At 38.4% G+C, this 27,527-nt stretch overlaps 1 protein-coding gene and 1 long non-coding RNA gene across 7 annotated transcripts in view; one reads left to right on the top strand and one right to left on the bottom strand.

Annotated features, from left to right (window-relative positions):
- ATP8A1 (ATPase phospholipid transporting 8A1) overlaps positions 1-27,527 on the bottom strand; it is a 224,981-nt gene that overhangs the window by 103,964 nt on the left and 93,490 nt on the right. For all 5 annotated transcript variants that reach the window (XM_044387700.2, XM_026508812.4, XM_044387701.3 and 2 more), the window contains 7 exons: positions 22,849-22,921; positions 20,545-20,650; positions 19,207-19,289; positions 14,115-14,164; positions 9,583-9,652; positions 3,947-4,031; positions 894-1,033 (listed from right to left, as the gene is read on the bottom strand). In XM_044387700.2, coding sequence (XP_044243635.1) covers positions 894-1,033; positions 3,947-4,031; positions 9,583-9,652; positions 14,115-14,164; positions 19,207-19,289; positions 20,545-20,650; positions 22,849-22,921 — 607 coding nt within the window. The remainder of the gene's footprint in view (positions 1-893; positions 1,034-3,946; positions 4,032-9,582; positions 9,653-14,114; positions 14,165-19,206; positions 19,290-20,544; positions 20,651-22,848; positions 22,922-27,527) is intronic.
- LOC113262446 (uncharacterized) overlaps positions 1-27,527 on the top strand; it is a 54,897-nt gene that overhangs the window by 24,724 nt on the left and 2,646 nt on the right. The window contains exon 4 of one of the 2 annotated variants that reach the window (XR_008958370.1): positions 21,312-21,575. The exons of the other annotated variant lie outside the window; for it this stretch is intronic. This is a non-coding gene — a long non-coding RNA (uncharacterized LOC113262446). The remainder of the gene's footprint in view (positions 1-21,311; positions 21,576-27,527) is intronic. 2 annotated transcript variants of the gene reach the window in all.

Raw genomic sequence — 27,527 nt, forward strand, 5'->3', positions numbered from 1 at the left:
AGCATGAACTCTGGAGCCAGAATGAAGATTCTGGCTCCCCTTTTTATGAACTGTGTAATCTCAACCAAATTACTTAACCTCTCTGTTTCCTTGATGTCTTCATCTGTAAAACTGGAATGAACAGTACCTAGCTCAAAGGGACGTTGTGAGGATTAAGTAGTTAATAGATTCAAGGGCTCCAAACAGCACCTGGCACACAGTAAGTACTGCACAAAAATGTTTGCTATTTTTAATTAAGGAAGCAAGATTTCTTGCTATTTATAAAGCATCAGTCAGAGTGTAGCCACCACTTTTTGGATGAATAGCCTTGGTTTCCTTGTCTGTAAAATGGGAGTATTTTAGTTGTGATGCAAATGAGGGCTGTGTGTCTATACACACACACATATACATTTATGTACACACACGCACACACACACATACAATGACTAGCCAGGGATGAGCACCAGGTTGTTCACTTATATAGTCTCTATTATTAGCTATAGAGTCACACAAACTATACTTGTATTACATTATTTTGTATCCCACACGATACACCTTGATCAACTCTATGCAGACACGCATGCGTATGTGACTCGTGTGCAAGCATGTGTGGAGTAGGGCATGTTTATCCTCAGTGATGCAGAAGCAACAGTATACACTGACAAGAAGACGGTTAGACGAGCCTCACTTTGATGCATAATTATAAAAAGTAGGAAGATCTATACAAAGCAATTCCAGAGACTTTTCAGCAAAAGCCTTAACCATTACTAAGATGTGTCAATGCTCAGACCAGAGGAGATTCAACAGTAAGTGGTGTGTCAAGATATTCTGATCTTTATTTATTGGCTCCTTGAAAAGACTGACACTTTCTGGAAACCAAACTTTCTGTACGAGCAAAATGGTCTTTCACGTACCTTTTCAATCAACTCATAACTCTCTTCGAGCTTCAGCAGCCGGTTCTGCACAGATGTGGACGCGCGCTGATAGACCGTGCGCCACTCCTCAAAGTCGCTCTCCGAAATCTCAGCCACAGCAAAACATAAAGTTCTTAACCCTGAAGAAAAGGTAGCAGTCATCCCCCCAACACCAAGTAAGATTTCATTCAGAAGTCTGACCCTTCCATTTTTATGTAACTAAGTTTTATTTTGAAAAGACGGATTCGATTCAAACAATATGGGTGATGTCTGATTCACTTAGGGCACACCCTCGGTATAAAACGCGTTATCAGTGCTCCCCTCTCCTTCAACTGGCACCCTGCTCTTGATTCCCAGCTCTTTCAATGCAGCCTTTGCGCTTTTTCCAAAGTGATTTTTCCAACATCCTGATCTTATCAGGTTACGCTTTTGCTTGAAATCTTTCAATTGTTCATCCGCAGGATGAAGTCCGAACCGCAAAGGCTGGCTCACTCACCATGCACCAAGTGTCTTCAAGCTCCTTGTCTGCCATTTACCTCCCATATACCCAGGTCTCTGCACAGGCTGGTCACTTTTTCTCCATTCTGCCCCCTCCAACTCCCTCCACTGTCTGCCCTGAATCTACTTTAAGACTCAGTTCATACCATCATCTAGCTGAAGCATTCTCCTCTTGCTCAGACCCGGGGCAAAAATCCCCAAATGCTCGTATGGTGTGAACGACAATGTTTCATATTGTTTTTCTTGTGGATCGCCTGTATTAGTGTATAACTGTTGGAGGGAAGGGGCCCTGAGCCTTTCATATCTAAAACTCCGGTACTGAGCACAGTGGCTGGCTTACGACAGTGGCTTCACAGATGCTATTGAAGAAAGAGAGGGACTCCAATGGGGTCTACTCGGAAAGCCATCTGCCTCTTACAGGAATATATGGTTGTACTTATTACTGCTCTCCATCGCCGTAAATTTAAATTTGTACTATATTTAAGAAACAAAACAGAGGATCATAGGGGAAGAGATGAAAAAATAAAACAAGACAAAGTCAGAGAGGGAGACAAACCATAAGAGACCCTTAATCATAGGAAACAAACTGAGGGTTGCTGGAAGGGAGGAGTGTGGGGGATGGGGTAACTGGGTGATGGACATTAAGGGGGGGCACGTGATGTAATGAGCATTGGGTATTGTATAAGACTGATGAATCACAGACCTCTACCCTCTGAAACCAATAATACATTATATGTTAACTAACTGAATTTAAATTAAAAAAAAAGAGAAAGAAATAGTAAAAAAAAACTAAAAGTCTAAAAAAACTGAGGATAGTGACAAAACAAAGTACTCATTAGAAACACCCTGGGAGAAGAATCAAAGCTGATATTTGAGGTGACCTACTCCCAGTGCTCGGTGCCTATCAATTTCATAATTCATTTGGAAGCTACTCTCAGCCAGAAAAAAAAAAAGGTGGATTGGAACAAAGAAGAAGCAAAAGCATTTATCAGTCAGGACAAATACAGTTAATTAGGTTCCTGAGAAGACAACACCCTCACTCAAGGTCATTGACTCTCAGAATAACTAGGTGCTAGTGATCTCAAGCCAAATAAAATATGGCCAGGGAACATGTCAGAAACGAGAAGCAGAGAACGGAGGACATAAAGTGCCCAGAGGACTCTGTCTTCCAAGAAAGGAGTAGGGTTGTGTACCGCCAGCTCACTGAGAGTAGAACTTAAATCTTTGGGGCCATATCAGGACATGTTTTTCTCTTTTGGAAACTTGGCTGGTGACTACTCTGGGGTAGCCACGGAGTAAAAAAAAGTGTTGTTCAGCCTAGGGCCAGAAAGAATAGGGTGGAGGTGAAGGCCAAGCCAACTCAGCTCTAAGAGCTTCAATATCTTTACATCACAGCCAGAGAAGAGAAAGATGCTCCCTCAACCCTCCTTCGGAAAAAGAACCAGCGCTGGATGCCGGCTAGGCTGTACCTGCCAAGCCCCGCTGAGGCTGCTCCTTGGGGAACCCGGACTCTAGGAACATGAGTGTCTCCATGCTCTTGCATTTTCGGAGAACTGAGAGAAGGTTCTCTATGTCCTTGCTTTTCAGAGCCTAGTGCTTTTTAAAACAATCCTATCTGTTTGTAGCTTGTATGAAGAGGAAAAAGGATTTGATCCGAGGTCAGGCTTGTTGCCACTGGCAACAGTTTCGGCTGAGGCAGACAAGAGTGAACATTTAGATGGGAGATTGATTGACTGACTGATTTTGATTGAAGATTTTATTTATTTATTTGACAGAGAGAGGCAGTGCACACACAAGTATGGGGAGAGGCAGGTAGAGGGAGAGGGAGAAGAAGGCTCCCTGCTGAGCAGGGAGCCTGATGTGAGGCTCGATCCCAGGACCCTGGCCTTGTGACCTGAGCTGAAGGCAGTCACCCTAGATGGGAGATTTAGATACTGTTGCGGCTACTTCTGTTAAGTTCAGAGATAAGACTCTACAAATTCTTGGAGTAACTGACCCTATTGTTTAAGGACTCTCATGTCCTCCCATCTTATCTAGATCATTCCCCCAGACTGTTGAGCTGCACAGATCATCTATTTCAGTAGGACAGAGAGACAGGACTCAGCCTGCTTACCTCACACAGAGCCTGTTATGTGGTAAGGGTTTAAAAAGTCTTGACTTGAAACTACACTGACTAGCTGTTTTAATAGTTATATAGGCTTATTTATTTCTTATCCTCTGTCTTACTCAGATTAGAATATCCAGTTTTTTCACTTCTTTTCCTTCTACACTGCTAAAGATACAATGTATTTAAAGTGTGAATAGTATCCATTCTAAAAAATGAACAGATTTATAGACCCTACACCCCCGAAACATGGGACCAAGTCTCTCAAAATTTTAACATAGGAAAGTAAAACAAAAATAATGAGAACAGCATATAGTATAACTTAAATTATCACCAGTAATTGTTATCTTGCTTTAGGAATTTCTAAGTAAAATAACAACAATCCCGCAAGACATCAGTAGCAGATGATTTCTTTTTATTGTAATCATGCTTTATCCCGTATTACACTCACCTTCTGTAGCAAATTGTTCTAAATGTTTTAGGGTAATTTCTTTGTATTTTGAAGTCTCTGCCAGTCTGTCATATATTACGGTGTCCTGGAAAACAAACAGAAGGTATAATACACTTCATACATTCAAACTTAAATACATTTTGAGTTTAATAACATTGATGTTGGCAACATTAGCAGCAAATCAGTATAAAAACAACTCTGAGATTAGTTTTAAAACACAAAATATTTTTCCCCAGTAACACTGTTCCCCTAACGACATTAAGAAACAAGGTTCGAGTCCTATATTTTCATCTTTCTCCTTTGTGAATAAACCCGTAGTTACTCCAGTGTTCCACATCTCAGATTCTATCAGTACTTCACTTATCTTGCAAAATCTCCCCCCCACCCTGTGAAGGGTTTGCAGGACACTGCAGTGAGGGCATAGCCACCCTAGGAATACATAGGTGCCACAGGGGAGAAGGTCCAGCACTCAGAAAGTCTGGGAAATGCTGGCTGAACCAAGCCTGGCCTGCAGTAATACTGGTAATACTTCTCAGAGCCTTTAAATCGCGAATGTGCCCCATAGATCTCTAAAGGGCCATACAGTATGTGCCCCAAACTCATTCACTGTGAAGCCTGAGCTAGAGATGAGGGCATCTGTAAGGGACTGGTGCTTCTACAGAACAAACTTTGAGAAACACAGGTCCAAATGCACAGAGAGAGGGCTGGTGGGCATTATAGGGAGAATTTTGAACAAACCTAGCATTACCTGATAGCTGAATATTTCTGATTGTGTCACTTTAGTCTCTAAAAGCTCAATTCGCTTAGTTTGTGAAATTCAATTACTGGATTATCTTTAAAGTCCCTTTTAGCTTGAACGTTACACACGACTTACGTTTCTCTGATTTTTGCCCCTTTATAAACTGCTTATTGTTCCTTTAGTTATTCTTCGGCTTGGGTTTAATGTTTTAAGAATTTTAGTGTTCAGCCTCCATGGTTTTATTAGACTAGGAAAAAATAAATCATTTACCTGCAATTACTTTCTCAGTGGTATTACCCATTTTGGGGTCTCCAGTCTCAGGGCTGAGATTTGGAAGCAGACTAATGGAGTATGATTTAGAACCCTTGAGAGAAACAAGAACTTAGTGACCTCAGAACAGATGGAATATTCCAGGCCCCAATTATGAATTTCTTTTCATTTTTCAGTGGTGGAATGGGAAGGGGGGGCAAAGCAAAAGGAAATGATAATTTCCCCTTATGGCTCCTTTCTAGGAATGAAAGGTATAACTTATGAACTCCATTTTTTTCCAGAGGCTAATGACATTTTCAATGAAATTAAAATAGGCCATCTTAAAGCCAAGAAAATCTCTAAAAAAAAAATTAAAGTCATGAAAACAAAAGCGATAAGGGAGATTAAATTCTGCCATGCAGCCAAGTTTTCTAGTGGAAGAAACTGATGCTCAAAATAGAATTTTCTACTTTTTTGATAGTATCAAGGAAAGCAGGGGACAGAATGTGGCCTTCACATGAATTAGATAGCACGTTTTTAAATGACAGTCACAACTGGCCATGCTTACATGTGAGAAATAAATACATACAAATAACCTATTCACCCAAAGTAACACTCATTTATTCAGAGTGCTACATCCAGTATTCGGTACGCGGTTACGACCAGAAAAGGCTTCTTCACAGGAACTAAAGCATGTGTATCCCCTAAGATGAGACTTAGAACCTAAAAGAGTCTACATTTGCAGGAAATCCTAACTGAAATTACTTATGTGGTGTCCCAGCCCTCAGTAAGGTAAGAGCGGAAAATCGATCGTGAGGCGACGCTCCTGGGACAGCATGGCACAGTCAGGAAAGAGCCTGGCGCTTCACGATGAATAATTCACCTGAGGTCAATTTTCACTCAAAAAGTCGTTATCCTATTCATCTTTTAGATTCAAGTTCCAATGCTGCTCTGTCCTCACCTATGGTGTCTTGCACGTGGCAGCTGTTCAAAAAATATGTGTTGCATGAATAAAACACCTGTTGTAATCCTCAGTCATCCTGAAGCATGTTTTACAATATTGCCAAATAAAGAAGGACTATACGATGAAATGCAAGAGTCAATAGTAAGAAGGTAGCAAATAGAAAAAAGAGGTCTGACATAATTACTTATTTAAGCACTGCAATTTATACTGAAGTTATCTAGGTAATCTTGCTACAAAGGAGGCAGTTGCCAGAGAGGACTGTGATCTTGCTGTCAGGTTACCCAACAAGGGGAGACTGACTGACCAGCTGCACGAAGCTTTGGCCCCTGTGATCTGGGACATTTGCTAAAATCACCAGACACATCTAGATGAAAGTGCAAACTCTTCTGTGTTTGTGTGTGCCATTCCGATGCGGCTGTACTTTGTCTATGGCGTGGTGGTGGACTGCTAAACGTAAATAATTTCAGATGTGGTCTCCTTGACGGGTGGCACAGAATTTAACGTAGGGGGCACTTAGAAATTTTCTGTCACTTTAAGGTCCCTAGAGCATTAAGTATAATAGTCAAGTTTCTAATTTTTCCTCTGGTATATAAGTATTGGGGGAGGGTTTTAATTTTCTTGAATAAATTGAGATTTTAATTATGTAAGTATAACTTTTGTTAAGTTGGCTACTATTGCAGATATAATGTGTATTGTCTACTTTTCCTTTTTCCTCATTTAAAAACTAATAAAGGCAACCTCATTGCAGAAAGCCTAGAAAAAAGGAGAAAAATCATCCACATACATGCACATCACAGAGCTACCATCTCTGTGTTATGCTCTAGATGCATTTGCCTTACTATCTTCCGATTCCCTAACTGCACCCCTGCCCCTTCTACTCTGTTTAATTTAGACTTTATTCCACTTTCTGCTGTTTTCTCTTACATTTATGATTTCAAATTTAGCTTACACATATCTCCATCCCCTCCATTTCTTTTTGATTAAAAATAGTTGTTTTTTTTTTTTTTTAATCATGTTGAACTAAGCATCCTTGGTAAGACTTGTCTACACAAATGATTTCACCTGGAGTGAATTCATGCCCGGGTGTTTATGTGCTTGTCTCTCTGGCACAAGATTTGCTCATGTGTCTCTAAGTTTTGCTCTCCTTGCTTGTGCACACCCCAGTCTAGTGGTTTTATATACCCCCCCAGCAGAGTTGGCATGAATTTTTTCTTAGTCTCTTCTCATGATTAGGAAGCTCACCACTGTCTCAGACGTCAAAGAGGGGAGGCTGGCTCCCATCCACATTTTACAGAAAGCACTATTTGCTCCCACTGTTCTACAGAAACCAAATTCCAACCACCGCTCCCTGATCCTGACCCCGGACTCCCACCCCACTCAACTCAAGACCTCAGTTCAGTGTGCCACGCTGATTCTCTATTCCTACTTGGGGCTTCAAAGACGTTTATCTTGTTTTTAAGCCTGGCTCTATCTTTCTGCTCTCTCTCTACACTGTATCCATCACTGTCATGAATCTGGAATAGAGGAGATACATCAAAGTTTGAGCAGACTGTGTTAACTTGACTGGGAAGTATTAGCGCTGACTCCCTAACTGACTCTTACTACTAAAGTCTTCTGTTGCACATGTGACTGCTGATTATTCACTCTAGCAGGGCATCAACACGCCTCAGACTCTTCCCACTCCCGGTCTCTCTCTTTAGACCCTCTCCTCCTCACCTTTAGTCCTCCTCTCTTTCCATGTAGTATTTTCTTCTTATAAGATCTCATCAATCGCCTGCTTTTAGCTTCCAGCTACACTTGTTAACTCCTACTTTGTACCAGCACCCAGGTTCCTTACCCTGTGAAATCCAAGCATCTCTGCCTCATGGCCCAGATGTAGCTCCCAACCCTCTATCATGGAAATGGTACCACTTCATCTACTCGGTCAAGTCCAAATTGGGTAATAATCCTAGATCATGGTTTCCCCCTTATCGCCCACATGTAATCAATTATTAAGTCCTAAATCTCTGTCTTCTCAATCCTCTCTGCAACGATCTTGGTTCAGATCCTTATCAGCTCTTGGACTACAGTCAATGGCATCAATGCGGAACTCTGTATGCATCTCCTTTCTGCCTAAAGTCATCTTCCTAAATGGCGTCAGAACAATTCAGAAAAAAGTACAAATTCTTGAGCATCAAAAAACAAAAACAAAAACAAAAAACCATTACCTAACGCATGTCCACCTTTCCAGGCTTGAATTCTACTATTCTCTGCCAAACTACATGAAATTCTCAAATGCACCTTGTTTTATATATTTCTGCCTTTTTAGTATTCAACCACATTTCATAGTCAACTGTGTGAGTAGTGAAGGGAAACAATGCAATAAGCAACGTAACGTATGCAAACTATCTCCATGATTATTCAAAAAGAAGTCCAATGTTTTTATTTTTTGTTCAATGCTTTAACTCCCCAAACAGAGGTTTGAGATAGAAGATTACTCACAACTAAGAAAGGAAGGATGTGAGTTGGTTGCAAACTGGACACATAACTTATCATTTAAAGTGGAAGGTCTTCGGGGCTCTCTTTATTCCCTTATCACTAAATGCTACCACTGGAATGTGAAAGAGCTTTACAATATACCTCAATATTGTATCCTAAACTTCTCTTTATATATATTTCCCCAACTAGGCTTAGTTCCTGACAAGTGTTGGGTCTTATCTTCCTTTCTCCAAAATCCAGTTGAAAGTCTGGTAAAGTGCACACAATGAATAAATGCTAGTTGTTTCAATCAACAACCAGAGGAATTCTAAAACTAAATTTATGAGACATCGTGAAATAATGCTACCAAAATGCTTTAAAACCAAGATATTCAAAAATTGCACTTCAAAGCTTTAAAAGCAAGGTATTGAAAAACATTTTCGACAAAAATTTAAGTAATAAGCTTTGGTTTACTAACAAGTGCAGTTTCCAAGTTTCATTTAATAAATCAAGGTTGTTGATTATATTTAAAATTGGAAAGTTCCAGATTGGTAAGCTACCTGACTAGTCCAAGTAGACTAGGTACCTGGAAAGTATAATTCAGAAGGAAAACACTAATTGTAGAAACAAAACGTGGCTCTGGTCAGTAGACTCCTTATTTTTCCATGAGTATAAACATATTTCATCTAGGAAAAATCACTTTGAATGACACATTACTCTTTCTGTCAATATAACCTGCCAATATACCAAAGCCAACCAATAGTCAGAAATTCTTTTATAATGAAAACAACGCAAGACAAATAGTAATGACCATATGATGAAATTATAGCAGTAACCGTGATCCATTTTACCTCCCTCTTTCTATGGTCTTTAAAAAATTACATTGAAACTGGTGAGGATCACTACATTTCTAATACAATTTCAAAGCATTTTCTGGTTTAATTGTCTTCTAATGTATTTTATAATATAAACCTCAAATATTATGTATCAAAATTGAGATAACATTAATAAGTTAGGGCAAATTTTTTCAAAGCACCAAATTTACCCAGAAGGAATTCCAAATTTCACCAGAAGAGGCTGAACACTATTACTATAAAACACCAAGGAAAGTGGATGTCAGCAACTTTATGCTAAACATCTGTGTTACATTTCCATAGCAGAATGCTGAACGTATACATTAGAAACCATCATAAATCAAAACTGTAAAAGACAAAAATAAAAACTTACAGCTCCTTTGCAGTAAAGTCGTAACTTCCCGGATGGAGTGCGAACAATCACTGACATTCTTTTTCTCGCGCTGAAAGAGGTTTTCCATAATGTGTCATCATACTGAGAATATGCATATATATGTTTGTCATGCCTCACATATTTTAATACTCAGAGTGAAAAATACATTTTACCAAATTATGAGCCCTATCCTTCCACTACAAACATCCCCTGGGTGTGTGGTTTGGGTACCTTTGAAAGTTACATTCTGTTTTTTAAGGCACCAGGGTACCATCTGCTGCCCTAAAGGAATAATTTACAAAATGGATCCTGGGAAACCTGCAGGAGTTAGGATCCGCCTGGACAGAAGAGAGTTCTGGTTCAATGCTTTTAGATTTAAAAAATATTTAAGTCAGTATCTAAGACGCATTGTATGATATAGCTTTTAACACAAGCAGAAAAAATAGTCCATTGTAAGTATATACCCAACTCACACAGAAAAGCAAACACTGGCACTTTAAAACTGACTTCAGCATTCACAACTGTTATTTTTCAATGATTACTAGCAAACCACCGGCAGCATGTAAAAAATCTATTCGTATGACCAAGCTAGCCTAATGAGCACAAACATTTTAACGCTGTGTTGGCCATATAAAAATGTTGGTCAAAAAGCATCTTTCAGTGCATTTGCAGAGACAGCAAGTAACAAACTGGCACAGCCCTGCATAGGATATGCCTCATTTGGAACCAAGGGTGTATAAGCATTCTCTCCAGAAATGAGGGGGTGGGGGGGGGACTTCTTAAGTGTCTGTATCTATTTGTTTTACCTTGAAACATTCTGCTAAAAACGGAGATGAGTCCAATATAAAGTAGCCAAGATATGGTGTCCTAGCATACAGTTGGGAGTTTCTGAGGCATCTAGAAACATTCAGTCCTCTGTTTCTCCATCCCTAATCCCCACTGTATTAGTTCCTCTGACCACCATCCCTGCACTTTGGGAATACATTTAATTGGGCCCTCTTCGCAATGACACTGTACAATCTATATTCCATCTCAGCCCTTCTTGGCGCCTCTCTTAGTCCAACTTTCATGAGATAGTCCCATGCTCATCAACCTTCCTGCTCTTTTCTTCTCCTGGCAAAACTCCCAAATCCGGGGCAAATGGGAACCCTTTCTGTGGCATCAGAGCAGATGGACAGAGCAGGAGAAAAGTTGCCCTGCCACAGAGCTTAGGAAATCTACGATACACGTCATCTGCATGCTGCCTGCTGTCCAGCGACACCACTTCTTCTTCTTCTTTTTTTTTTTTAAAGATTTTATTTATTTATTCGACAGAGATAGAGACAGCCAGCGAGAGAGGGAACACAAGCAGGGGGAGTGGGAGAGGAAGAAGCAGGCTCACAGCAGAGGAGCCTGATGTGGGGCTCGATCCCATAACGCCGGGATCACGCCCTGAGCCGAAGGCAGACGCTTAACCGCTGTGCCACCCAGGCGCCCCTGACACCACTTCTTCTAATAAGCTTGCTCTCTCACCGTCTGCAGGACATGGAACACCTTCTCCTTTCTCCAAGTCTTTAATGCACCCTCATACTCCAGACCCTTGGAATTTCTGCAATTCACCTTGATGGAAGCCTCAGACAAGAAATTCTTATTCTTTCTGCCATTGACACCCACACATTTATACATGTTTCTGCTGGGCACCAACCTCTCTGCCTCTTTTCCTGACAATGGAGGAAGTATTTCTTTTCCTTTCAGAGACCTTCCTTTTCCATGTGCTGTGAAGCCCCTTTCTTCCTCAGTAACCTCATTCCTAGAGTTACGCTGCTCTCCCCTGAGTCTGCATCATCCCCTTCTGGACAGGGTCTCTCTTATCAGTACTTAAACACGTTGGAGTCTCTTGCTTATAAAACTCAGCCCAAGCAACCCACCCCCACAGAGCCACAACCCCTTCACAACTCAACCCCAAACACCTGCAGTGCACACCGGCCGTCTCTGCTTACATCCGCTGCATGGCACCCTCCCACCCCTGCCCTGTCCCGTGTGCCCCCGTCCTTCCCACTTGGCTTCTCTCCTGACCCTCCCACTGAACGGCTGAATCCAGCAAATCTGTTCCACCTTCAGCTCACCTAACCTTGCTGCGGTCTCTGACCCAGAGGACCCCTGTCACCTCGGAAAAAAGCCTCTTCTCTTGGCTCTGTGCTGTGATCCTTCCTCTGTCTTCTACGTCGCTAACTGTACAGCAGTCTCCTTCGTGGATTCCTCTCCTACTAACCAACCCTTAGAAGTTGGAGCTAGTCATAGCGCAATCCTCAGCCTTTCATGTTTCCCTCACTCTGTATTTTATACCCAGGAGATCCAACTCATTTTTGTGGCTTTGGTTCCCATTTACGGGCCAATGACTACCATATTTATATCTCAGCCATCAGCTTCTCTTTTGTGTTCCAGGCCCTCACATCCAATGCCTGCCCCTGACACCTCCATGTGTGTATCTCACGGGCATCTCAAACATAATGATTCAAACATCTCATCCTGCACATCTATTCCTATCCCTGTATGTGCCATCTGTGTAAATGGTACCTCTACCCACCCGGCTGTTCATGCCGGAGACTCCAACCCCTCCCTCTTTTCTTCTTCTACTTCCAATCCATCCCAAAGGCCCCCTGACATTCTTCCAAAAGGTATCTGGTTTCTATCAACTTCACTTTCTTTGTGCTACCATCATCCTAGTCCAAACCACTAATGTTTTTTCCAGAGTCTCTTTTAATACCTCCATAGTCACTTTTCTCACTTTCATCCTTACGCCCACCCCATCACTGTATCCTGAAAGACCCTAAGCCCCTAACCTTGCTTAATTTTTCTTCGTGGTGCTTCAAGGTGTGTGTTAATAAACAAATATACCCAAATGCTAACTGATATACTACTTATAATATTTTGTGGGTATAATGCAAGTTGACTTAGGAAAAACAGCCACTTTGACATGAAAAAAAAGGTGGGGGATACATTTTGGAAATACTCTATTACAGTTACTCATCAACTTCTCATGCATTTTCCCTTGAGCCTTTCAGTGCATACGAGTAAGGAAAACAGTGTTTAATACATTAGACAGACCCCATTATTTTTGATATTAACCAATGGCATGTGGTCACTCCCAACCAAGACAGCAACTAAAGTTGGCATTGAAAAGGAAATGACTTTTCTTTTTTTTCTCCAGTAAGTTACATGTTTTTATTATTTTTTTAGTTTTTATGTAAATTCCAGTTAACATACAGTGTAATATTAGCTTCAGGTGTACAATTTAGTGATTCAGCGCTTCCATACATCACCTGGTGCTCATCACAAGTGCCCTCCTTAATCCCAATCACCTACTTAACCCATTCCCCACCTGCCTCTCCTCTGGTAACCATTGGTTTGTTTTCTATAGTTAAGAGTCTGTTTCTTGGTTTGCTTCTCTCTTTTTCTCCCCATGATTGTTATATATATATATATATTGTGTGTGTGTGTGTATGTGTGTGTGTGTGTGTGTGTATGTGTGTGTATATCTCACATCTTTATCCATTCATCAGTTGAGGGACATTTGGGCTCTTTCCACAATTTGGTTATTGTTGATAATGTTGCTGTAAACATCATGGTGCATGTGTCCCTTTGAATCAGTATTTTTGTCACCCTTGGGTAAATACCAAGTAGTGCAATTGCTGGATCATAGAGTAGTTCTATTTTTAACGTTTTGAGGAACCTTCATACTATAGGAAATGCCTTTTCTAGCCAGTGTACAAGCTTGCCTTATGTAGGAGAAAGTTCGAGAAGATAGGTGAGCAACTATTTCCTTGAACAGCAGTGTCACTTCCTGCCTGCGGCCTGGCCTTAAGTGCCCTGTTAATGGTGATGTAATCTTTAAAAGACCATCATGTCTGTTAACTGAGGCCTATTTGCCTCAAGAGCGTATTAGTTCGGAAACGACATCATGCAAAAAAAAAAAAAAAAAAAAAGCCGAACTCCTACAGATATCACTGATTATTGTTATAAGGTCTCTATTATTTGACCTTAGGAAATAAAGTTAAGTAGGATAACCTCCTTGATTTCTGCTTTTTCCTACTAAATGGCAACTGGTTTTATACCTAACAGAGAGATGGATATGGTTTCTGAAACCCCCAAGATAGTTAGATACAATGAACACAGAATTAGACTGCTGGGTTCCTAACTCTTGATTCAGCTTCAGTACACATAAATCCTGCTGCCTCTAAGTATAACGATGTTTCCAGATCACCAGCCATAAGACTCCTGGTCCTATATCCCACAGTTGTGACGCAGACCAGCTTTGTTCACAAATATTTTTACACTGCCTCCAGGAATCATGTCTGGCAATACTCTGAAGATAGGTGTTTATGATTTATCAGCAGCTATGACAATTACGAGCTATACTGCAGATTTTAAATTAATATTTTTTCTAGATAAATTTAGTTAGAAAAATAAAGCATACTTTCTAGTTATTTAAAAGGGAAAAAACATATGTAGAAATTTATCTCCAGATACAAATCACAGAGCAGATGTCTTACCTGGTGAATTCCAGAACATTGAGTAATTCGTATCTTTCTTCTTGTCCCAGCTATAAAGGAAAGGAATACTTGATTACATCATGTGGGAAGCATCTTCGGCTTCTTGGAAATAAACCCCATGCATGAAGTTTTAATGTAAAAAATAACACAAACGAAGCATCCCTTCTGCATATATCCTCTTTAAGTGAATTTATTAACTTTCAGGTTAAGAGGGAAGACTGAACATACACATTTAATTTCTGTCTTTCCCAAAGCCTTACTAAAACTGTAGTAAACACTTCATAAAGAAAGAAGCTTACAATGGCAGGAAAATAAGAAAAGAGAAATAGCACCAGAAATTTGGAAGCTAGAACACAGATCAATGAGTGGTAGCTTAGCAGATCCAAGAAGGCTGAATGCTACAGTGGTCATGGGAAAAGCTGAGCACCTACCTGATTTGTACCATAAAATCTTTAAATGGTTTAAGTATGTGAAAAAGTAGATAGCCCTAGAACTGTGAGGTAAAAGAGGTAGAACTGTGAGGTAAAAGAGGGGCCTAAAATGGGGAGGGAGAACTAGGTAAGAGCCACTTGAAAAGCAGCTCTCAGCACTGGCCCTACCTTTGGTCTAAAAGAATCTTTTGTCTAGAAGTTGACTGGCATGGTTGAAGACATGGCCTTGTTATCATATTCATATTAAATGCTGGGTCCCAATATCCCAACCTACTCAGCCAGACTTTTCCAGGCAGAAATCAGGAGATTACTCTCTGGGGAATTCAACAAGCCTTAGAGGTACAGACACCATGACTTTCCAAACTAATCGCACCACACCACCCTACAGTAGAGCTCAGTGTAGACAAATACTCAGGCTCTGAACTGACACATCCACTTTCAAGTTCCTTCTTCTTAACCACAATACCAAAGATGAACAGACATCTAAGGACATTAATGTGGAACAGAGATATCCAAAACCAACAGATAAAAGCAATTTGGAGGAAAAAGAATTCAAAAACAAAATTTCCTGTGGACCAATGAAGATTCAGGTTTAGATTTCCTGATGGGCATGAGGAGCTGGTGGGTGGGTCCTGGATGCCTCTGCACTTCGTTTCAACACCAGACTGAAGTGGTTTGTCACATGCGTCATACGTGGCATTTTTTGCTCTACATTGGAACCGGATTACTGTGGCTTCCTGGTGGCATAAAACTTTTTTGCAGTGTTTTACACTCTTGGAAATATTGCTGTATAAGCCAGTATATGCTTTTTAAGGGGACCCATGAGAAAAAAGTGTGGAACAATAAGACTATTTATAATAATTCTTATGTTTTTATGTTTTATGATTAATACTTATACCCTGCTTACTGCTCTTTAGTAGTATGGGAGGAGACTGGCCTTATGATTCTGCATATTACAATTTGTGTCAAAACCCTGGTATATCTTTCATACATCCCATATTCAAGGGCTACAGTAGTTAAAAGCTGCTCTTTTCTCCTAAGTAGAAAATGAGAAACTTTGGAAAAGAACATTTGAAAGTTGATTGTTTTTTAAAAAGATTTTATTTATTTATTTGACAGAGAGAGACAGCCAGAGAGAGAGGGAACAGAAGCAGGGGGAGTAGGAGAGGAAGAAGCAGGCTCCCAGCGGAGGAGCCTGATGCGGGGCTCGATCCCATAACGCCGGGATCACACCCTGAGCCGAAGGCAGACGCTTAACAACTGAGCCACCTAGGCACCCCTGAAAGTTGATATTTAACTTCTGATGAAGTATGCTTTTCCCAAAACTATAATCACTGCAGAACAACTGCAGTGATGGTTTGAGACCATTTTATATTTTGGTAAAAACTACAGTTTCACTAAAGGCTTGTAAATGTTTTGTAATTAAATGCTTTGTTAAATGCTTGTAAAATTTTTTAAATGAAAATTTCATAAAACTATCATTTCTCTCAGAGAAGTAATATAAGTATGACATTCATGAAATAAGAACGGGATACTATTAAAAAGAAATACTGAAAGAACAAAAAAAGCTTCTCAAAACCAAAAACATGAGAGCGGAAATTAAAAAAAAAAAACAAACAAACCATGAATAGAAAGCTAAGAAGATAAAGCTGATGAAAACTTCCAAAAAGTAGAGCAAAAAGGCAAAGACATGAAAGCAGAAGTGAAAAGTTAAAGATTAGTTCAAGAATTCTAAAGAGAGAAAGCAGGGCAAAAACAGGGAAGGAAAATGGAATTATTCAAGAAAAATTTTCTAGAACAGAATTTTCTAAATGGAAAATGGCCCACCAGTGCTCAGTACAGTGGGTTAAAAATATTCCCACTAAGGCACAATGTCATAAAATATCCACACTTTGGGGAGAAAGAAGATCCAAGAACCTTCTAGAGTGTGGGGGAGTGGGTAGGGGCAAGTCACAAAAGATGTGGAATCACCACAGTTTCTGATTTCTCAATGAGGTGTACTAGAAACCAGAAAATAGTGGAAAAATCAAAATTTCTGAGGAAAATAATTTCTATCCTGTAATTCTATATTCATTCGGACTATCACGTATAAGGGTAGGTTGGAAAATGTTTAGACTTTAAAGGACTACAAAATAAATAAAGTTAGTCCCCATGTATCTTTTCCCAAAAAGCCACTAAAAAATGTATTCCACAAAACTAAAAGAGTAAACCAAGAGCAAGAAAGACATGGGAGGGGCGCCTGGGTGGCACAGCGGTTAAGCATCTGCCTTCGGCTCAGGGCGTGATCCCGGTGTTGTGGGATCGAGCCCCACATCAGGCTCCTCCGCTATGAGCCTGCTTCTTCCTCTCCCACTCCCCCTGCTTGTGTTCCCTCTCTCTCTGGCTGTCTCTATCTCTGTCAAATAAATAAATAAAAAATATATAAAAAAAAAGACAGACATGGGATTTAGGAATAAAAGATCTAACACAGGATAGAAGTAAAGAAAGTTCTCAGAAAGATGATAGAGCAATTCCAGGATGACAACCATGAACAAAATGGTGACCCATCAGCCAGCGTGTCTCAGAGCCCAAGAGTCAGGAGCTGGACTTACTGAGGGGCTATCACTGCTGTGTCTTCTGCTTCCGGAATGTTTTTTTTTTTTTTAAAGATTTTATTTATTTATTTGACAGAGAGACAGCCAGCAAGAGAGGGAACACAAACAGGGGGAGTGGGAGAAGAAGAAGCAGGCTCCCAGTGAGGAGCCTGATGCGGGGCTCGATCCCAGAACGCCGGGATCACGCCCTGAGCCGAAGGCAGATGCTTAACCGCTGTGCCACCCAGGTGCCCCCCCCCACTCCGGAATGATTTTTTAACCCGAAGAAACAAACACGAAATGCGTTCCATCAAAACAGGGAAGTTCACTAAGAAAGGAGATTTGAAACAGGAAATAGTGCCAAATGGAAGAAAATCAAAAGGGATTCTAAGTGTCGTAGAAGAATTAGAATAGCTGGCATAGACCAAAAAGAATGGTGAACTTCTAGAGGGATGGGTGTGTCTCAAGGTAAGAACTGCCAACTGACAGAAGATATGGGAATAATCACTAATAGGTAGAAAGAAAATTAAGCAATTGAAAAAAAAAAAGATAAGGGACTTATCTTTAGGAAATAAAGGAAAAATTATTTTCAGAAAATAATTTATACCAGGCAACATAAAATTAAAAAAAAACAAAAAAATCCTGAATACAGCAGTGTTCAACTATGAATACTGGCACAGGCATAATAACAAATAATCATGAGTTTTTTGGTGAGATGCAACTTATATACAATAAATTACACAGATGTTAAACGTATAGTTCACGGAAAACTGTGTCATTTACAACGGTATGCTGGTGCAACCACTACTCCAATCGATAGAACATTCCTATCACCCCATAAATTCCTTGTGCTCTCCTCCAATCCATGTCCTCCCCTACCCTGAGACAACCATGTTTTGAATTCTACCCCCCCCAATCACTTTTGTCTGATCTTAAGACAGTATGCCCTTCTTTGTGTCTAGCTTTTTCTGCTCAACGTAATGTTTTTGAGATTTATCCATGTTGTTGATGAATCCATAATTCCTTCCTTTTTATTGTTTGGATAGTCCATTGTAAGTGTATATCACAATTTGCTTACCCCTTCTCTTGCTGATAGACGTTTGGTTAGTCGCCAGTGTTTGACTACTCTGAATAAAGCTGCCGTGAGCATTCCATTAGGTATCTGCTTGTGGACATAAGGTTTCCTTTCTCCTGGGTAACTATGAGTACAATTGCTGGGTCAGATGCACATTTACCTGTGTTAGAAAACTCTAAGAGGCTTTCCAAAGGGCTCATACCATTTTACACATCAACTAACAACATATGGGTGCTCCACTAGCTCTCTAGTCTCATTAACATTTAGTGCTGCCAATGTTTTTTTTTTTTTTTTGTTTTGTTTTTTTTAAGATTTTATTTATTTATGTGACAGAGAGACAGCCAGCGAGAGAGGGAACACAGCAGAGGGAGTGGGAGAGGAAGAAGCAGGCTCACAGCGGAGGAGCCTGATGTGGGACTCGATCCCGGAACGCCAGGATCACGCCCTGAGCCGAAGGCAGACGCTTTTAACGACTGCGCTACCCAGGCGCCCCATAGTGCTGCCAATGTTTTTAATTTTAGCCTTTTGGGTGGGTATATAGCATCTCACTGTGATTTTAATTTGCATTTCACTGATGACTAATGATTTTTTTTTCTCATGTGCTCAGTGGCCATTCATATATCTTCTTTTGTGAAATGTTTGCTTAAGTCTTTTGCCTATTTTAAAAATTAGGTCTGAATACTTGTTTCACTAAAAGTTACAATGTAATTACAGTAATATAGTAATAGATATCCCAGGGAGGGGTAGTGAATCAAGAGCAATAAATCCTCATTTAACATAACAGAAGACAAAGTCAGTAGATACGTTCAAATGGAAGAATCAAAACAGATATCACTAATCGCATATGTTTTTGAAAATAGGAGATTTATAAATGCTTGAAGAAAGAGGTAAAGTGGCTGCTTCTGGAGGAGCGAACCTCTATTTTATTATGATCCTTTGATATTATTTTATCTTTGAAGTTATGCATATGTTATTATTTTGATGAAAAAGAGACTTAAAAATAAATAACTTACTGAATCTATAATCACTGAGTCCGGTGTTCTTCCAGTGAAAACAAAATTCAGTTGCTTGGCTGCTCTGACCAATGCTCCCTCATCTGTTTTAGGAAAAAAGGCAAATACATGGTGAGATAAAATAATTACCCCTAGTACAACAGAAATATATTACTATATTACTATATTTTTCTATTGAATTTTAAAAGAATTAAAATTCTGTTTATTCTGGCCCCTGTTGAAATCCATTTCTTTTGAAATCATATGACAATGCCGAAGAATGAGTAGACCCATCTTAAGGATCTGAGACATGTATGGAACCAGAAGTCGTATTTGACTGTTAGTCAACACACCGAAGAAGGGAAATTTAAATGTACCCTTGGTCCAGAATATTCTTTAAGAAATGTTTCTTAAAATAAATGCATAAGATTGTCTTATGTTTTATGCTTTTCCTCCTAAACCACTGAATGCAGAAAAATATGAATTGAGGATTCAATTTAAATGGATATAAATACATGGAGCTCTACACTTGCAACTAATCTAACACTGTGTGTTGACTCTACTCAAATTAAAAAAAAGAGAAACTTGGACAAAGGGAAAAAAAGAAAAAAAAAGAAAAGGATATAAATGAACTGATGTTTATTTTATTATATATTACTTTCATCATTTCGTCATCGGATTATATCAAATTTTCTTGTTGCCGAGGGTAGGGTGTGGGATAAGAAACATTCACATAGTGGCCATCCTAACAATATGAGATGTAACATTTCTGCTTTTTAGGAATTCAGTACATTCTGCAAGGTCACAGATGCTGGTTTAGAATACAGTTAAAACACTTACAGTTCTATAAGTATGTTCCTTTCCTTCTTCCCTAAAATCTTGCAATCATCAAATTGACTGCCCAATTTTACATTGAAAATAGGTTTAAAATTAAGCCTAGGCATTAAATATTGATAACCATGCTAATACATATTTTATGGCATCCCTTTCAAATGGTGAACTTTCTTCATCCAAATAAATACACAACAAGCTCCTTGACTAGCATTTCCAATAGAGGAAAGCAAAATTGTTATTTTCAAAGAAGGGAGGAGAGCCTAAATGTGTGAATTTTGTTATTCAAATTTCCATGCAATTTATGTCATATGCCAAAAATTATGTGCATAAGGTTATATGTTTTAAGATATATATATTTAATTCTGAAAACCAGGTTTTTCTAATTAGTAAATACATTTTTATTATCTAAAACACATAATTTGGTTATTTCACTTTTTCAAGTTAAACTGATTTTTTTTCTAGACAACCTTAAATTTCAGAACAATTTTCCACTGGAAAAATACATTATAATTCCTTCCTTTGTACCTGGAGATGCTGCTTGATAAATAATCTTATCGCCTTCTCGCTCTGGTACTGCTGTGTGACAAACTGCCATCATTGTAAGAAACTCACATATTATAGGTGCAGTTGGCTGTAAAAAATAAACACATAATGCAACGCTTTTCATTTAAACATTCTGACACAAATGACAACAACGCTAACTTCCTGTCTAGTAAGCCTGTAGCTGTTAAGCATTGAAGGTGTGAGGTTATAGACAACAAAGAAGCCAACATCTGTTATGAAGAAAATATATTTTTAATTAAAATCATTCATTCTTACACTCTTTCATTCATTTTCTAAGCATTTACACATAACAACTTGGTGTGTCAAATGAAAACAGCATAGTGAAACAAAAGGTAGATATGGCCAAATCCTCAGAAGACAGGAGAGAAATTCTAAAATGCTCATTTACCTGAATCTAATTCCTAATTAGAGTTAAATTTTTGCCATCTAATCTTACTGGGGTTCCACCACTTTGTGTTGGTTGGGGCAATGATGACAGGGGATTCCTTTCTAATGCTTTGTCCTTCCTCTCTCCATAAATAATGACCTTAACCTGATGCATGTTTTACTAAATAAAAAGAATTGGTTGAGCAATTGCTGTGTACAATGCAATGGATTCTTACAGCCTGAGGAAGACATAAAAGTGGATCCTATCTGCATAGAGTTTATAGGAGAAGAGAAACCAGATTATCTATCTATCTATCTATCTATCTATCTATCTATCTATCTATATATTTTTTTTTAAGTAGGCTCCAGCCCCAGCGTGGAGCCCAACACGTGGCTCAAACTTATGACCCCGAGATCAAGACCTGAGCTGAGATCAAGAGTCAGATGCCCAACAGACTGAGCCACCCAGGTGCCCCAGAAGCCAGATCTTTTAAGTTAAACATTTTGCTGTTTGGCTCCTGATGAAGATCAAATATCAAATAAAAAATATTCTTCTATGCTCTTGGAGAAACAACAAGAACAACAACAACAAAAACCCCCAAAAAACAAGTGAAGTGATTGGAAAGGTAAATCACAACATTATTTGAAAAATCTGTTTTCCGGGTCGTACCATAGACAAAACAGACATGGTCCCTGCTGTGTGACACGTAACTTATGGGGAAGACAGAACACAGATAAAGACACAAATATTTACTTATAGTGTGAAAGGACTATAAAGGAGAGAATGTGCAAATATCATGTAATGTGATTTGGGCTAGTCTGTGGTTATTTTCAAGAGAATGTGATATTTAAGCTGAGGTTTTAGCCTCATGAAGAATTGAGCCAAGAGTTTTGCATCAAGCATGAATCAGATAAGACTGAAAAGATCCTATAGAAGGAAAGAATGAGGTGTGTTTGAGAAAATAAAAGCCAGTATGGCCTGAGGAGAAAGAAAGACAGAGTGCTTGGTTACAAGGAGACTGGCAAGGGGATGCTGGCAGTCTGGACTTCGGGAGGGAAAGTGAGAATGAAGTAAAGAAGACCTTTAGGATATATTCTAGAAGCCACTATTGATAAGGGGTTGGCCACTCTATAGAGCTGGAGATGGATGGAAAAGGAGGTATCCAAAGCAGCTCTCAAGTTCCTAGAAAGAAAATTAAAATAGGTGATGGAGCAATTTGAACCTGAGAATGTGGAGGGAAGAGATGGTCTAGGTCTTGTGGATCCTGAACGTCATAATGTATAGGATAGAAAAAGTACCTGTAAGAACACCTTGCTAGAGCTCCACCCAGGGGCACAGGTTAGTAAGACCACCTGTACTCAAGGAGCATGTTTTGAGGTAATGAGTTTGAGTTCAAGTTTTGACACATTGAGCTTGAAGTGATGATGAGAAAAGATTCTGGGGTTTAAACTCTAGGAAGCCATACCATTTGATCTGATGGAATGTCAGTTAAGTATAAGTAACTTCATAAGTACCAGGGTCACACTGGATGGAAATTTCCAGAGTTCTTTTTGTATAGACTGGGCACTGGCCTACCATTTTGAGCAGGTAATTCATTTTTACAGATATCCTGAAATGGTGAATAATGAACTGTTTCATACAAATAGAATTCTATTAATTATTTAATATGAGACACTTTGAAAAGATAGAATATTGATTAACAAGAATTTCAAAACTGAATTCTTAACAGCCATGAATTTGCACAGGCCAAATAAAAAGTATTTAACAATAACAGATTTTGATAAGTATTAAAAATGATCATGAAACTAAAAAAAATATATAAACATGGAAGATAATTCAGAGAGATACTCATTAGCTTTCACTCATTAACAGAAAGACAGTGGTTTTATGTTGCTTACATGATTATTTTGGAGGTTTTCCAGCAATGACGAATCACTAAATGTTTTTTCGTCTCCAAACTGTGAGCTCTGCCTGAAGGGGAAAATGGAGCAAACCTGGTTCATTTATATAAGCCACTGATCTATTTGTAACTTACTTTTTAAATAAATCATTATGCCTGCAAACCCTTAATAGATTAAATATAATTTAGTCTACATTTCTAGATAAGATACCACAGATTTCACAACAGAATCATACATTATTTTCAAGCATTCTAAAATGTGATAGACTTTCCCAGTGTAATAAAAAAAAGAATTTTATAGCTCATTTTTCTGGAGTGGAATTACATTGTAGCCACATGAAGCTTAAAAAGATTTTTAAAAAAAGAACACCGCCACTAAAATACCTAGAGGTGAATTTCTATTTCCATAATTTTTTTCAAGTTTTTAGAATTTCAGAATAAGGTTATTATAAAAAAATATTGATTCTTTTACTTTAACCTATGAGAAATCTTTATTTGTAGTGACTAACATTACATGATTATCATATGGAATATAAAAATATGAGCAATAAGCTTATATATATTTTATCAACATCTATCACTAAGAAATAAGTGATATATTTATGTATATATCATATTTGTTCTGCATATATAAGAACAAATCATAAAGATGTATGGAATTTTTTTTTGTGTTGGGGCTATCTTCAGATGAGCAAACACTTATGTACTTCATATGAAATAAATGGAATCAGAATTGCCTCTGTAATCTAGCTATTATAAATCTCATGGCCCTGCAATTTAATATCAAAATGCTGAGATTAAAAGGAAGAACATGGAGCACGTAAGTGGGAATGTCAAACCCAAAGGGTGTACTTTGCACTGTTCAGTGAAAATATATACATCTAAGTTTTTGTGAATAAAGAAGAAAATTCTAAAATTAATTCACCAAGGAAAATAATATGTCCAATACTAAATAACTGTAGCCCAGAAAGCTTTTGATCACCATTTTTACAGTTACAGAGTATTATCAATGCCAATGTGCCAAACGTCAAGAGTTTCAGATTTTTAAAACCAGCAGTTTCAAAGGAAGGAGAAATCACTGAAGAAAAAAAGAATCTGAACTAATTAAACATACACAGTATCAATGAAATATATTTTTCCCATAAATCAAAGGAGGAAGTTGGAACGTTTATAATAACATATATCTTTATTTACATGTAGTAGTTTGATCTATTAATTCTGAAAATTGTAATATAGTACATCGTCATTAGCATGTAGTTTTGAATTCTCAAAACATCCCTAGGAGGCAGAATAAACACGTTCTTAGTCTTCCTCTAGTTTTAAAGATGGAAAGAAAAATACAAAAGATTTTTTAAATGACCTATCAAGGGGAATGCAAAAAATTGGCATACATTTCTCCTCCAAATACTATCATTTCTTAAAAACAGTTTGTTACTGGGGCTCCATAAAGTCTCCCTATTATAAAAATGCATTCATTAATGGTTCATAGTTACACATTCCTACTTATTTGTTAGATAAATTGAAATGTCAGGGAATAATCACAATAACATCTTGCATGTGGAGGTCTATTTTCTTTCCAAAGAATTCCAGACTAAAAGTCTTCACAAATCTGAAGATATGTCTTATTAATCTCACCAGAAACCCTTTTATCTCATAAATCACAGTTACCATAATTGATATAACTTTCAAATGTATTTATAACAAATAACACTAGATATGCAACTGAAATCTTTACATGGACACCCCCCCCTACATTTACCAATGAAGCTTCTACCATGAATAATGCTAAGAACTCTTCACTCAGAAAGTGGCTTCTTTTCCAAGATCATAAAAACCATAAACAACTCATATGCTAATCCACACAGCCTGGGTTGGATAACACAGGCATGGAGCTCTCGCTACCCCTCTCTGAAAACTTACAAAATGTTCAACTTTAGTAAACGTAAACAGATAAAATTAGGATGCTCATGCCATTTCAAAATAAGAACCAACTATATTAAAAGTAAAAGTGGTAATTTAAACTCAGTTGACAAAACTATGAATTTACAAACTGCTCGCAAATACAAATGCAAGCCAACATCAACATTTTGTTAGATTTTTCCGTAGAAATTCTCAAGTGGCACTATGCATACAAGGAGACAAAAGTAATGGCGGTGTTCTTTAAGAAGGACTAAGATAGGGAGGGTAACTTAAGGAGAACAAGGAGCAGGTAGTCCACTATACCATATAAATGGTAGCTTCTTGCAGGGTGATTTACAAACTATGATACAGTGTAAATAATTATTTCCTGACTATACAAAAAAATGAAGACTCCCCATGGCAATAAAAATTAACAGAAAATTTAGAATGTATATGGCTTAATCAGTATTACCTATTTTCATATATGACAGTATGGACTATGAAAGTTTTTTAAATTCAAAATTCATGTCAACAAAAGAATCATGAGAAAAGAAGAAAAAATAGTTAGATCTATACTTTTCACCATAAACTAAATAAACTCCAGATGGATGAACAATTTAATAAAAATACTAAAGATATGGGAAAAATTAAAAAATAAGAGTGGAAAAGGCCTATGTATCACATGTAATCCAGGAAACAGAATAGATAAATCTGACATATATGTATACGGCTAAAACATTTCTGCATAGCAAAAACTACTGCAAGCAAAATCGAAGTCCAAACAAAAAACTAGGAAAGACTGTCTCCAACTCATATAATGAAGGTTAGCTTCCATAAAATAGAAAGAACTCATAGAAACCAATATGAAAAAGATCAACAATGCATCAAGCAGAACAATGAGCAGACGAGGAGATACCAGTGCCTTTCAATACAAACTTCAGTTTCCCCAATAATGACAGAAATGAATGCATAAATTTAGCAGAAATAAATTGGGACAATTCTGTGCTGTTGTGATTATGGAAAAAGATAAATCATACCATTGGTGAGTACGAAAATTGGCGTAACTTCTAAAAAAGAACAACTGGGCAATTTCTACCAAAATTTAAAATGCATGTATCCCTTTGATCCAGTAATTCCAGTCTTTGGAATTTATACTAGCAGCTATCTACCTGGTGCAAAATGTTGTATGCACAAATTCTTCCTTGCAGCACATTTTAAAGATTTATTTATTTGACAGAGAGTGAGAGCGTACCCGTGTGTGGAGGGACGGGCAGAGGGAGAGAATCTTGAAGGAGGCTCCCTGCTGAGCACGGAGCCCAATGCGGGGCTTGCTCTCAGGACCCATGAGATCATGATCTAAGCCAAAACCAAGAGTCAGACGCTCAACTGACTCAACCAGGCGCCCCTGCAGCACATTTTTATTTATTTATTTATTAATTTATTTTTTAGAGACAGCCAGCGAGAGAGGGAACACAAGCAGGGGGAGTGGGAGAGAAAGAAGCAGGCCCATAGTGGAGGAGCCTGATGTGGGGCTCGATCCCAGAACGCCGGGATCACGCCCTGAGCTGAAGGCAGACGCTTAACCGCTGTGCCACCCAGGTGCCCCAGCACATTTTTATTTTTAACAGCAAAAAATTAGAAATAACTCAAGTACTATGAAGGGTGCTGCTTTAAAAAGCTGTGGTACATCCAGATAGCAAATACTATACAAAAACCAGGAAGCTCTTCATCTGATCTTGGACTGATCTCAAAGACATACTGTCAGAAGAAAAGCTGGCACAGAACAGGGTGTAGAGCACGCTTCCCTTTCTGTAAATACAGGAGAGAAAACAAATACATGCATGTATATGTGTAGAAGAGATCTGGAAGGATACATCTGAAATTGTTTACACTGCCTGCCTCCAGGGGGGTAGAGCAGGGCTCCAAGAAAGGGAAGGGAGAAAAACCTTCCCCTCTTTACACCCTTTGAATTTGCAACAGGTTAATGCATTATGAACTTAAAAAATCAAATACAAATTAAAAATTAAAAACAAGAAAGTCCACGTCAGCCTCTTGCAATAGATGCACAGCCTACACATAAAATAAATGTGTTCACTATGCACACACGCATACTACACACATGCTTGTACTGGAAGATCCACGTAGTGGGACAGTAAAGCACCATTTTTAGAAAGGATCTGCACCTCCTGCTTTTAAATGATGCTATTGGTTGCAAATCAAAATCCCTTAAAGGGAGATTTAATTTTTAGAAATGACTTTGTTATTCAGAGTCATGTCCAGTCAAGTCCAAGAACAGAAACAAGTGATCGAATTCAGTAATATTTTTGTTAGACATCGGCTTTAACCAAAGTAATAAGACTGCTTTACTGTGTGGCCCGAAGTATTTCTGAAGGCAATTACAAAAGAGGAGTTCCAAAAACATTCTGTGAAACGGCTGCATCATTGAAATAAATAAATTACCTGTCAACGCGACTACTTTGAAGACTAACATTAATTTGGATGTGTTAGATCTCATTATTATACAGTCATACCTGGAAGGATGTTTTTGTGAGTCTAGCTGTTGCAGCAGAAAAACAAATACCACTCATTCCATACGTAATTATGGACCAGGATGAAATGAGAAAATAAATAAGACCAGAAAATAGTACTAACCACTGATACTAAGATAATACTAAAAACCACAGTGAAATGACTAAGCATGGGACACATTAAGGAAATCCTTTTGGGGAATCATCCTCAGCATTAACTTCAAAAAATATATCAGAACGGTATGGAATC

The sequence above is a fragment of the Ursus arctos genome, unplaced genomic scaffold (genome assembly GCF_023065955.2).
Source record: "Ursus arctos isolate Adak ecotype North America unplaced genomic scaffold, UrsArc2.0 scaffold_9, whole genome shotgun sequence".
Classification (NCBI taxonomy): Eukaryota; Metazoa; Chordata; class Mammalia; order Carnivora; family Ursidae; genus Ursus; species Ursus arctos.